General features: G+C 38.6%; 1 protein-coding gene and 1 long non-coding RNA gene across 2 annotated transcripts; one reads left to right on the top strand and one right to left on the bottom strand.

Annotated features, from left to right (window-relative positions):
* Positions 1-421: 421 nt before the first annotated feature.
* Positions 422-12,671, top strand: slc17a8 (solute carrier family 17 member 8). The gene is made up of 12 exons (XM_005943686.2): positions 422-1,041; positions 2,857-3,112; positions 3,457-3,575; positions 5,036-5,150; positions 6,112-6,199; positions 6,857-6,943; positions 7,988-8,130; positions 8,356-8,505; positions 8,604-8,736; positions 9,521-9,631; positions 10,069-10,196; positions 10,551-12,671. The coding sequence occupies exons 1-12, from the start codon at positions 944-946 to the stop codon at positions 10,878-10,880; spliced, it is 1,758 nt and encodes a 585-aa protein (XP_005943748.1). The 5' UTR covers positions 422-943; the 3' UTR covers positions 10,881-12,671.
* Positions 10,584-13,640, bottom strand: LOC102310922. The gene is made up of 3 exons (XR_317128.2): positions 13,559-13,640; positions 13,300-13,462; positions 10,584-10,659 (listed from the first exon to the last, which is right to left on the bottom strand). It is a non-coding gene; the product is annotated as an uncharacterized LOC102310922 (long non-coding RNA).
* Between the last annotated feature and the right edge of the window lie 574 nt (positions 13,641-14,214).

The raw sequence follows: 14,214 nt of genomic DNA, 5'->3' as shown, positions 1-14,214 counted from the left end.
CAGACTCTCTGGGTTCAGGCCAACACCCACCAGTCTGCTGTTTAAATTTTAAAATCTCAATGTATTTGTTTTTAAAATGCTGCATATTTAATGACGGGCAAAGAAGAAAATTCACTCTCACACAGTAAGTATTTCACAGAAATGCCCATTAGTGTCCAATGGGTTAGAATGGTACTGTTGCTGGCACCAGCCTTGTTGCAGCAGTTCTTATTTCCTTTCCTTTCCTACTAAATTTAGGTACAAAACCGGCAGAGAACAGGATATAAAACCTGATCCTCGATGGCTCTGTCTTAGGTTTCAGCTGCTCCCACTTTACACCACACACGTCCAGTTACTCCTGTCTCTCCTCAGTGCAACATGTCAAGCTCATTCATATTTAATAGTTTGTCCACTGGCCTACTATCAGATGAACCCAAGTAGCTTCAAGGGGTGGCACAGGGAGGTGATGTTGAAGATGATGATGTGTAAAAGCGAGGGGCTGGGTTTTGAAAACCAGCTGCACCTGCCCCTCCTCATCAGGAATGGATAGGTTATGAGATGGAGAGGAGATCTAAGCAGCTCATTCAGTTCAGCTGCAGACAAAAAAGAGACCACAATGCCTAGAAACTAAAAACTGGATTCTACCCTTTCATTTGCTTCCTGCCTCTCTGGTCAGTCCTGGATGGATCTCTCAGAGATGAAACAAGTTCCAGATGCTCTGACCAAACGGTGCTTTGGTAACTGATGAATACTTTAGTATCCCATACCAAAACTCCTTCTTACCTCTGAGGGACTCCTGGTACCACTGAAAGGTGGAGCCAATCCTCAGTGCCACAAACTCAAGGAATGAGGAACAGCTTTTAGTGGATTTTTGTGTCCCTGCTCAGAACAAAGGGTACCTCTTGAGGTATCAAGACTCTATTTTGGGATAAAAGGTGAGGAGAAAACCCCCCGGAGAACAACAATGCCTTTTGGTTTAGCAGGGTTGAAGGAGCAGGTGTTTAAACCAGGGAAGGAAGAGGTGAAAAACACAGTGGGAGACTCTCTGGGAAAACTGCAAAGGTGAGTGGAGTTTGAATGGCGAGTGGTGGGAAGAAGGCATGAAGTGTCTGTGCATGCTTTATAAGCTGCAATCTGCACTGCATGCATAAAGAAACTGTGGAGACTTTGTGAAAATGCTCAAATAAGAAGAATAAAGCATCTGCAGTAAAAGGGATGCAACACTGTGAGCGAGCACATTAAGCCCGGCGTGTTCTCCCCAGATTCTGACGATAAATAAATATTTTATTCTTTTGCTTCCCAAGCAATGTTGATGATGTAATCACAGATTTTATTTTAAGATATTAATGCATATTTCATATCTGATACATATTTCACAGAGGACTCTGTGTGTCTGTGTATGATGAAGGAATCTTCATGAATAAGGAAGATTAAAGGCATTTTAGGAAAATTTAAATACATTTCCTTTAAAGTCTTTTTTTCCCCTTGTGTCAAAGTGACAGATATTATGAACTTGTGGAAAAGGGACATTCTTCACTTTTTAAAGAAAAGATTCTAAATTTCTAGACAATACACACAACAATACACAGAATTATCTAAGTCTGTGACAATGAGATAAGCATCTGAATTAGTTTCAGTAATGTCTTAATTAAAAAAAACAAAAAAACAAGCAAAAAACCACAAAAGATATACATGACAGGCTCCACACAATTTTAAAAAGTGGAAGTCCATATATGGCAGTAATGTTTGGTGAATAATATTAAACATATTAATCGATATTATAAAACAGATAATAAGAATTAGTTTTAGTTGGTCATATAATTGAGCTCCACCCAAAACCACCTGCAACACCAAAATTCAGTTTTGAAATAAATGCATGGTTACAATAACGTGCTCATATAATATTTATAAGTAGAATGAGTCAGGGGGACATTTTTTAAATACTTTCATGTTTTCCTGACAATGACTTCCTTTTGCTTTTGCAACATTTTCATTTCAGGACTTCAAATGCAAAAGTGTCGCAAACAACACATCTAATTCATTATATTTCAATATGGCAAAACTTAGAACACTTTAAACATGTTATTCCTTGAAATATTCCTCAGTGACTGTACACACCAGCTGTCATCACTGTAGCTCCTCAATCACAAACACAGACAGCAGTGAGGATAGATAGATTGTATCTATTTAAATTTATTAATAAATAATGGTCATTTATTATCAATGGTCTCAACGGACTTCTCTAAATCTCTAAATACCCAAATGGCATATTCCTTATATTCAGTTACTCTATCAGCAGTCTCTATTAGTGCATGCTGTAGTTCTGTTAGGTCTAAATTAATATTGTCATTGTTATTTGTGATAAATTTATATAATCCTTTAAGATTTTTTTTAATGTATCTTAGAGCATTGCGCGAGTGGTGAAATAGGCCTATAGTTTGTGAGTACATGTAGATCTCCAGCCTCATACATTCGTACAGTCTTGGTTGTTTCTCGCTGGAGGAGAACTGCACTAAATAATAAATCTTCTGCAGGCAGATGAGAGGAGGGGGCACTGAAACGGTGGATCCTGGGTGGCGGAACAAGCAGAGGGGATGCATTTGAAAAAAGCAGTTTGCTGGCTTTCTTCTCCTTTTTCCTCTGCAGGATGTGGCTTTGTTACTGATCTACTTTTGTCATCACATGAGTTACCAAGAAAGTCCACACACAAAGCCGCATTCTGTGTAATCTCGTCTCAAACAAATTAAACTTTAAAAGATTCCCATCGTGTCGAGTCCACGAGACACTAAAATTATAAGAAGAATGTGGAGATAAAGAAATATATTTTTGAAGATGATATTTTGAACACACAACTTCTGACTGATTTTTGCTCTGCAGGAAAATAGATGGCAGTAATGTGGAAGAAGAGGGGAATATTGAGCTGACAGAGGATGGGAGACCGGTGGCATCAACGCCACGCCCCGCGCCGCTGCTGGACTGCAGCTGTGGCGGCCTGCCTAAGCGTTATATCATCGCCATCCTCAGCGGCCTGGGCTTCTGCATCTCCTTCGGCATTCGATGCAATCTTGGTGTGGCCATCGTGGAGATGGTTAACAACAACACCGTCTATATAAATGGGACCCCGGTGCTTCAGGTAGAAGATCTCCGTATCTCTCCATTCCACCACTGACAACATTGACAAAACTGCTGTTTACCAATTTGATTCACGCCTTTATGGGCTTGTCTGTGATATTGCCAGTGTCTTGAGACACTGTTAGATCTTGCTTCAGATCTGAAGCAATAATAATTGAAAAAAATTCAAAGCACCAAACTGAAGCATATCTGAAAATTGATCAAGACCGCAGAAAAACCCTTTATCTCTTGAATGGAGTACGGGTGCATTATTGTTCACCACTGAATTTTAAGAAAATAGTGATGTGCCTTTCATAAAAAGTTTAATTTATAAAACCTCCCTGTTGCATTTTCCCCTCTTTGCAGAAAGCTCAGTTTAACTGGGACCCAGAGACGGTGGGGCTGATCCACGGCTCCTTCTTCTGGGGCTACATCGTCACTCAAATCCCCGGTGGTTTCATCTCCAACAAGCTATCCGCCAACAGGTCGAAAACCCTTCATGACTAGTCTCTAGTTTCACAGCAACATTGCAGTCCCTGCTTCACATCATTACTCGATTTTACACTTTTGGTCATTTTAGAGAACAAGCAGTTTCATTCTACTACTTTGGAGCACTTGTGAATTAAAGAGTACCAAAAATAACTTTGGGTTGTTGACCACAGTGCATTATGGGGAAAAACTATGCTGTTTATAATGAAGATGAACTTGCTGCAGCCCTAATTATTTATGTTAAAGGTATTTATTATACCTTTATTGTGTATAGAAGAAATCCTTTTGAATGAAAAACTACTTAGACTGCTCTAAATGCTCCTTTTTAGGTTGTTTTTCTATTGTTTGGCACTCTATGATGTCAGGGACAGAGGATGTGCCTAATACAGTCCTCTCAGGTGCACTGCTGTTTATGAAGGACAGCCAATCAGAAGAAATGTGGCTTTAAGTGACGAGTAAGCGAAATAAAATAGCTTATTTAATAGACTGGATGCACTTAGGAACTGCCCCAGGCCGATAAAGTAAATACGTATTATTGTAAACAATCACAAATCATACAAAATTATGCTAGAAGAGTGCAAGAATAAAAATATAGAATTCCAAGTGAGCATAACAGGTCCCCTTTAAGACAGGATCACAAAGAAAAAATCCCAAAAATCCAGTATTTTTATTCAGTATCCTCCTCAGACCGTGTGGATAAAGGGTTAACGCTGTACGGTGTGGTGAGCGGTGTTGATGGAGCAGATAGCAGTCCTGTAATAAAAGCTTCACAGGAAAAGAGGACACGCCACTGACAGAGTTAATAATGAAAGATCCTGCCTCTGATTTCTTTCTGAAACACCAGCCGCTGGAATATTACAAGTGTCACTTACACACTGTTTTGGAAACAGAGAAGGGGGGGCGAAGGAGAAAAGAGAGGGGGAGCTATAACCGGCACTGTGGCGATAAAGCAGAAACTTGTGGATTGAATGGGATGTCTTTATCTGAGGCAGTGAAAGACAGAGGTGCGAGATATGTCTCATTATAAAGCTGACTGAGATGCTTTGACCGCCAGTTAGTGTGGAGACATACTGCCTGCCAATATCAGGCATCTGCAGCAGCTTTGCAAACACTGGGTTGCAAGTCTTTGTTTTGTTTTTATGCTTCACAGACCTTGTGGACCTTAATTGGATCCACGGTTTTCTCTTATATATTAAAAACAGACTGTATGAAAATACAGGGTTAAAGTTTGGAAACTTGTCTGTGAAATGTATTTCTCATTTTAAACTGATTTTCCAAGCAACCTGGCTCATTCTCTGCTTCACATCTTTATTCTAAACTTATCCAAAGCTTTGTTGGTTGTATCGAAAAAGTACAATTCCTGGAAAGTGTGTTTGATTATTATGAAGATTAAGTTATCCAGACTTACTCCTTTTCACCAATGGTACAAAATGATGACATTCCAGTTTTTCTGCAGGGTGTTCGGAGCTGCCATTTTCCTGACATCACTGCTCAATATGTTCATCCCATCTGCAGCCAGAGCGCACTACGGCTGCGTCATGTTTGTTCGCATCCTTCAGGGCTTAGTGGAGGTAAGAAGAGGGCGGGGGACCAAATGTGAGGGAAAACAATGAGTAGTTTGACATTTGTAAAAATCTGAATATTTGTTTTGTCGCAGCTTGCCTGTTTTGGTATGGAGAAAACAAAATGTACCAGATGTTTATGTGAGGTGCAGACTCTTTGCATTTTTACTCGTCAGCATTGAGGCTGAACTATCTCGCGTTGCTGGCACTAGAAGTAGGCATGTTTAAATTGGGGGGGTGGAAGGCCAAGTCATAAGCAACCACTAGCAAAATAGGGGAGCATTGGTCTAGCCATAGGCTCTAATGGGTATATGACATAGATATACGGTGCTCAATAAAATTACATTAAATGCTGTAATTTAACATCTGGACTTTTTGGCTATGTTAGCAGAATGCACTCCAAATGACTCAGTTAGAAATGCTCCAACTGGCACCAACACAAAAATAGAATTGAGAGGTCCAGTTAAACGACTAAATGACAACTGTGAGCTTTTCATATGTGAGTGTGTGGGTAGAGTTTTCTACCTTGGGTTTATTTTCAACTGTGGAGCTTTCTGTTCTATACAGAAGAAGATTTGAGTCAATGGGGTAAAAAAAGAAAATAACTTATGACTTTTTTTTTGCAAAAAACATCAGAAATCTGACTTTTATCACAGTTATCGGACAAAAGTAAAAATTCTGAGAAAAAATAACCCCAAAGTATTACTTCAACGACCCTAATACTCTTGGTTTTTGCACTAACCCAAGTTAAAATCTATCATCTGTCATCTTTAGAGGAATTACACTAAGCATTTAACCAGTTTCTGCCTTTTTATTTACCGTACACATTTAAAGAAGATTATCAATGAAATGATCAAACTCACTGCAAGAAAACAGAGAATGTTACCCAAAATGTCAAACTATTGCTCTGAAGCATTTCCACCTTATCAGTCTTTGATCTTTCCCAACTTCCACACCATGTCCCTGCTAGGGTGTTACCTACCCAGCATGTCATGGGATGTGGTCCAAATGGGCGCCTCCTCTTGAACGAAGTCGACTGGCAACAACTTCATTCTGTGGTGGGTGATGCCTGTGATTCTTCTTGTGAAAATTGTCTGCGGATTCTATTTGTGCTACACGTGTCACACAATCGGCCAGCAAATGGACGTGAGAGAGCTCATTTTTTTGTTTCGCAGATCCGGTCCCCTTGTTGTGTCTGCTGAAATTAAATCACCATGTTGCACTTTAAATTGGTACCATGACAACCCATGCATCAAAACACTCTTGACATTGTCTGCAAATGAGCACAGCTCATCTGCGTAATCTGAAGGAGCTTCTCCCTCTATTCACCTAAATGAAGTGTCACCTTGCTCACTGTCCAAAAGCACTCTCACGCTCCTGGCTCTATTCAAAACAACAGCGTTCATGAATCTGTCAGATAATAGAAAATGCACTAAAACACCCTCTCTGTAATGGCAGTGTTAATGACTGATTTTGACAGCATTTATTCAATGAAACTAATGTGTTTCTTTGATGTTTTTGTTGACACATCTTCACTGTGCAGGGTAGTTTTGTTGTGTTAGAGTCATTGCAGCAGCATAACGATTTAGGTTAGGCCTTGTTTAAGATTGCGTAAGGGAAAAAATGTGCAAGAAGCAACATCAAACATCATATTTGAATATCACAGCTGGAATGATAATACACTGGCAATGACATCTGACATCCATTGTTCCCAGGATCCTATGCAGGAGCAGTGATCGCCATGCCTTTAGCCGGAGTGCTCGTTCAGTACGTCGGCTGGTCTTCGGTCTTCTATGTTTATGGTAAGGCTGATGTTTGATCAATGTAAGAGTAAGTAAAAAAATAAGAAATGCTTCAGAAATGCTTGAAGAAAAAGAAAGTACCTCCTCTGTCAGTTCTAAGGTTTAAGGTTTTTTCACATAAAAACCCCATCATGTAGCACTACAGAAACGGTGTGTGAAAAACAAAAAACTAATCAGTGGGTAAGTAGCTGCCAGCGCTCGATTAACTGATGCTTTGGCACTGTGCTGGTCTGGAGCATTCAGGTGTGTGTTTTCACACAACGCCAAGGAGGAAAGCAATCAGCAGTGATCTGAGAGAACTGCTCACCCTTTCTAAAAGTTGTAAAAATCAGACTTTGGAGCTGCCAGATTGTTACTTTATATCGAACAGAATCTAAAATCTAAAAATCTATTAATTAATGTTAATGTATGAACATGATTCACTGCAAACTCAAATGAAAATGAGAAAGTCTTCATTATTAAATGGTTACCAATATTCATAGGTAGATTATTAGAGCAGATGAAAGGTGTGACAATAGTAATATGCTGTTAGTTAGACATTATTAGGTCTATATGAATTAAATGAATGGCTGGATAGACTGTAAATGAAATGTTGAAAGCACAACTTAATGTCACGAAAAGTGGCTTTAAACATCCTCGACTGTCACGCTGTTCTCTGGCGTTTTTATGCATTGCACAATAAGCCTTATCTGCTCTGCTTTTGAGTTTGATTGGAATGATTAGCACTCACATTAAATTCACACTTTGGCAAACGTGTTTTAATAAAAGAGCTACTCTGGTTCTGATGTGATATCATCTCATGATTTATTGATGTAAATTAACATTTTCCTGTCTGGGCTGTATGTCTCACACTTGTTTCATTTTTTAATAATGAGAAATTCTTGTGGTCCAAATGAGGTCTGGACTTGGAGTAATTAATCTGTCCTGCCCTCAAGCTACTCTTTCATACTTTACAAAGTCTTTGACTGCCAAGATAAGCTTCTCTAAGGGTACATGTGTACGAATGTGTGAATTCACCTGTTGCCACTGTTGTTTTGTGAAAAGGTGTTTTCGGGATATTATGGTACACGCTGTGGCTCCTGCTAGCTTATGGAAGTCCTGCTGACCATCCTACAATCACAGACGAAGAGAGGACGTACATAGAGTCCACCATCGGTGAAACAATGCACAAACTGAGTGTAACCGAGGTGTGTCTACTGCATCTATACTGACACACACATCCACACACAACAGAATGGCTGAACCCTATTAATTAAAGCTGAACCTCTGAATTTTGATCACATCTTGTTTGATTTAAAATCCAACGTGGTGGTGCACAGAGGAGAAACTACAAAAGCTGTATCAGTGTCCAAAAATTTAGTGAGCTGACCGTCTATATGCAGTACACACTGACTCCTTATCTCCGGTTATAGAAATTCAAAACTCCGTGGCGTCGCTTTTTCACCTCCATGCCTGTCTATGCGATCATTGTGGCCAACTTCTGCCGGAGCTGGACCTTCTACCTGCTTCTCATCAGCCAGCCAGCGTATTTTGAGGAAGTATTTGGATTCCCCATCAGCAAGGTTGGCCTTACAATAACAACCACAGTTACAGAAAATGTCCACAAAGATCCATTCAATATTTCTTAGGTTCAAAATATTCTAACCTTAATTACATACAGGTGGGGATCCTGTCTGCTGTCCCCCACATGGTGATGACAATTGTTGTTCCTATTGGAGGACAGCTGGCTGACTTCTTACGCAGCAACAAAATCATGTCTACCACTAACGTGAGGAAACTCATGAACTGTGGAGGTACATCAGTGTAAACACATCGTTTTTCTGTTAATCCCAACGATCTGACTTTGGCATTTTGTACTAAACACAAAAATAACATAGAAGAAAGTCATTTTCTGTAATGATTTACTGTTTGGTCTTTCCTACATTTTCGAACCTTGTAAAGCCTGAAATATTTTTTTGAAAATGCCAGAAAATTCACTTTAAAAAAAAAGAAAAAGAAAAAAAGTGAATTTAAACAAATATTTAAACATATTTGTTTAAAAAAGTAATTTTCATACATGACTTTTAATTTGTACCATATTTGCTGGCATTTAAAAACAAAACAAAACATTGCTTAAAAATGTATTATTGTTTAGGTTTTTTTCAGGGGCAAAAAAGCCAACATGTATAAAACACGTATGGTGGTCTTGTTAAGCACTGTGAATAATATTAATATAAAATAATTATATTACAAATAAAACATTGTGCACGCTAGATCCAGGACTGATCCAACTTTTAAAATTGTTAGCCTATAACACTGCAACAATGTGAGTAAATTACTGGAAAAAAAATAGTATGAAAAATCATTTAATTACTAGTTCCTTTCATTTTGATTTAAGAAAGCAACTAACATACCCTTTAGACCACTGTATGCCGAACATGTTTCTATATTTTCCAGTATATCTACTTGAATGGTGTCACTGGCATTCCCTCTAGCATTCCCATTTTTTCCATTAGGTCGGTAGGTTGGGAAGCTTACAAAGACCTGGTGTTGTCTAGTACATAATGTGATTAATTAATAAAGAACTTTTTCTCACAGGGTTCGGTATGGAGGCTACGCTACTGTTGGTGGTCGGGTTTTCTCACACTCGAGGTGTCGCCATCTCCTTCCTTGTGTTGGCTGTAGGCTTTAGTGGATTTGCCATCTCAGGTATTTGACGTTTAGTGTTTTGCTTTTAATTTAAGACTTTGAGCTTGACTGCATAAATGATAAAGGTGCACAAAGGTGTGCAGGATGTTGCAGATCTTTATTTGTCTTGTGTTTTATATTGCTTTTTCTAGATTCTGAAAGACCTTTCAAAAAGTTATTACATCTTTACCAGCCACAGCAGGAAAGCTGGTATTGTTTTTACCTTGTGATCATATCTGTTAACAGATATGGTCAATTTCATAGCAGTAAAACAAAACAAGCATGCACGATAAACCTTAGAGATTTATGGTTGGGGTCAAAATAAAGCTTTAAAGATTTGTGTTTTTTGACCAATAATGTGAGTCTGAAGGAGGTTTAGGCACACAAAGTATTCAAATGCTGTAAAAATCAAAATTTGTGCTATAAGTATGTTTACACTGTGTGCACTGTCTTGTCAGGTTTCAATGTCAATCATCTGGATATTGCTCCTCGCTACGCCAGCATCCTGATGGGTATTTCCAATGGGGTGGGAACGCTGTCTGGAATGGTGTGCCCGCTAATTGTTGGCGCTATGACTAAACACAAGGTATTTTTCCCTCCTATAACAATATAGTTTTTGTTTTTCTTTGTCTCCTATTCTAAAATATATACACAGAACATTACAAGACGCACTGACATGTTTCTTCCCATTTCGTATATAAATGATATGAGGAATGAGTGTTTTGTGGCTCATTGAATTGCTGTATGTAATCTTGCACCTATCAAAGGATGTTAAAAATTTATGGCAATGTTAAATTTATTATACACATTGCAACTGTAGGACTTTCAGTGCCATGAGTAAGGGAGCTGATTTACAGCATTACCTCAGTGGTACATCAGTGAAATATCAGTAATTCTTCCTCTGACAGAAAATTCATTGACTCTCTTCATCTCCCTACAGACTCGTCTGGAGTGGCAGAATGTCTTTATTATTGCAGCCATGGTGCATTACTCAGGGGTCATCTTTTACGCTATCTTCGCTTCAGGAGAGCAGCAGGAATGGGCCAACCCTGAGAGCACAAGTGAGGATAAATGTGGCATTATTGATGAGGACGAGCTGGCTGAGGAGTCAGAGCTCACTTGCGAGAACATGGTGGCTCCCAAAAAGACTTACGGAACAACAGACAATTCATCCGGTCGAAAACAGGGCTGGAAAAAGAAGAGAGGAGTTACCATGCAAGAGGAGGAGGAGCATTATGAGAACGGGGACTACCAGGAGCGGTACCAGTGAGACGGCACGAGGGACAAAGGACTTAAATTTTACAAAACTGATCTGTGTCAGAAGCAGCAGCATCATATGTACCTCAAGACACCATCCTCTTTTTTTCATCCTTGGTCAGCACATCCATTCAACTGTGATATATGAAGATTCATTGAAAAAGAAATTTGCAAACTGCTAAACTAAAACTTTTTAGATTTTTAAATCTCAAACCAGCTGATACAAAATGAACCATCAATAAATATCTGCTGATAAAGTGACTCTGTCATGACATGTATTATAAAGTAATAAGCTTAGTAAACCATAGAAACCCCAGATCAAAACCAATGGCTCAACTAGTGCTGTGTTAAAGGAACATTAAATACACATATCAGCTTCTATCCCTCTTGCACCCTGTCCCGATCCTTTCCTTGCAAATCCATCTGTGCAAACCATGACTCAGCTTATGTAGTTTACTTTGATATGTGAAGGGTTTTGTGTCGGCTATGCAATGTGAAAAGAGGCGCACTGCCAGAATGTATCGATGGGTTTGACAGAAGATCATAGTTAATGTACCGAGTCTCACTGTTTTTGTTGCTTGTATGTATTTGCTGTTGCTGAATGACTGCACCGTGTCACCGCTTTACTCGCTCTCTTTGTCTGAAACAGTCTTAGTTCACCATCTGTTTGTGATGCACTAATATATCAGCTTCATTATTTATGAAGCTCTGAGCTCATAATGGGACAAAATAGGTGGTGAGTTCAGTTTCGTGACTTTGTTCTTCTGATGTTTTGGCATTTTGCAGTTTCTCAGTGTTTGATAAATGGGGACCCAAGTTTGTTTCTAACAATGTGTAGTAAGAATTCACTTTAATCCTAAAACTATATGGAAAATTTGCACTTGCTGTTCATCATTATTACTCCTAAAAGAGAACGAAAAACCCTGTTTTGTATAGTAAATGATTATCTTATTGTTTGAGAGAATACACGTCATTCACACACAAACAGACCTGACATGCAATAAACTACATTTCTATTCAGTGTTGAGATTACTGTATATGCAAAAATAGCCTGAATTTCTTTAACATTTCATGATACTTGCATGCATTCATGCTAAACATAAAAATGTTGAACAACCTAGCCAACATACTGGTAATACAGTCTATAAGGATGATTAGCCAAGCTAGCTAAATGTTGACAGTGCATTGTATATATAAAAAGAAATGGGCATAGCTAATATGAGATCACCCATTGGCCCGTAGACAACTTTTCAAACCTTTAGCTTGGCTGTGACAAAACCAGAAGTATGTGTTTACACAAAAGGGTGGAGAGCTAAGTTAACAGTTAATGCTACCTAGCTGTAGTGGTACCTGCTAATTACTACAAGCTAACCTTTCCTACATGCTGGAAGCTGGCAGTCATTCCCTAGGTAACTCTCTAATTTATTTACTATCAGGTCAATTTAATTCAGTTAAATTTAGTCCAATTTATATAGTGTCAACTCACAACAACAGACATTCCAAGGTGCTAAATATAGTAGGTAAATCAACAATATTCATCATTATGATAAGATAGTTATAAGAATGAAGGCAGTTTCAATTGATTGCCTGGAAATGCCAGCTGTTTTTCTACCCTTAGTCACTTGATGTCATGGAAAGTCTTTCCCTTTCTCAGATAATTGCATTAAAACACAATAACACTGCAAACACAGACAAGGAATCAAATTTAGCTACTTGAATTTGCTGAAGTTTAATTTCAGATTAAATTAAAACAAAACAAAGCATACTGTCAGTATGTTTGTTTTTAATAAATCTAGGCATTTTAACATTGTTTGTTTGTTTGTTTTTTCTTTTTTCTAAAACCTAAAACACTTTAAAAATGTAATGAATCACAAATTAACCAGAGAGGGACTTGAAACTAAAAATATTTTACATTTTAATCACAACACAACTGGTAGTGGCACTCGAGGGAAAGTGATGTAATCACCAAAGTCAACAGACTACTTGGAAGTGCTGATAGTAGATAATACCCAAACATATTTTCGCCTCTTTTAACTTCATGTTAACTCTATATCGTTAGGTTTAGTTCAATTTGTGTCTACCCAGCTCCTTGACTAATTATTCTTTAATTATTATCATTAGCAAAGTGTGCTGTCTCTGTATTTTGATTCTCATTTTTTGACAGAATATGCTGTTCCTTATGGTGCTCGTTTATGTCAGCTTGCTCAAATGAGACATTTTTGAGTATCCCTAAGATGGGTCTGCGTTCCATCTCACTGTAAACATCCTTTGTCTTATCTCTCCGCTTGCTTTATTTACACCCCCAAACATAATTGCTGGACAGGATGTTCATTGCCAGCATGTTAGCCTCTCTTGTACGAGCTATTCCCTCTTTTATAAGACTTAATTAATGCTATGTGTGATTTGCCTTCAAAAAGTCCAATGATTATTACCTTTCACATGGTGATAAGACATTTCAAGGACTGTGGACTTTGTTGCTGGTCAGCTGTACAGGGATCCAAAGCGCTGGTGAATATGCGGCCTGTTATGTCACGTATGACACCAAGGTGTGCCTCTGTTACATTATTGCATGCCAGCCATAATGACACAGTCCATCTGGAATAAAGAACAAAACACCATAAGGAATGACAAAGCCTAATATCTGTTGGCATATTATAAACTTTAATCATTTTAAAGTAACATTGCCCATACTTATAAGAGCTCTGAATATTACAGACATATGCAACTTATGTTTAGTGGAGTTGTTTCCAGCCATTTACAGTCATAGCTGCTGGCTCATTCTTCACATGCTCTTAAACACAGAGCAGATAGTCCACAAACAGTCAGCAGCCAATGGCAAAGGTTCTGTTTATTTCAAAGAGACTGTCTGTTGACTCAGAAGGCCCTCTTTGGATGGAGCAACAACCCATCAATGATTAAACTTGTTTTGGGGAAAACTAAGAATTATAAAGAGAAGAACATTTTCCAGTGTGCATGCTCGTCTTAGAATGTACACAGACAATAGGGCAGGTACCCTGGGGTCTGCGGAGTGCCAGAACAAACAAATCTGGTGTAGACTGGTACTGCATACTCCAATGACGTGATAAAATGGGTAGAATCAGTTCAAGGACAGATAGGAGCTATTGCCACACATTTGCTTTCAGAAGTTTTCCATTATACCTCAATTTTTTTTGCACTCATGAAAATATTGTAAAGGAAAACAAACATATCGCTCAAAATCCACAGCTCTCCCCGGCTTTCATTATTACAAGTGAACTGTTAGATGATTTTAACAGACATGGCTTATACTCGGCCGGCTCCCACTCATACCAGTTTTTGTGTCATGCTAATGACTGGATATGGCTCCA

Source organism: Haplochromis burtoni, unplaced genomic scaffold (genome assembly GCF_018398535.1).
Source record: "Haplochromis burtoni strain Fernald_Lab_line unplaced genomic scaffold, NCSU_Asbu1 Contig_375, whole genome shotgun sequence".
NCBI lineage: Eukaryota > Metazoa > Chordata > Actinopteri > Cichliformes > Cichlidae > Haplochromis > Haplochromis burtoni.
Note: the sequence above shows the minus strand (reverse complement) of the source record. Positions and strands in the feature narration are given on the sequence as shown.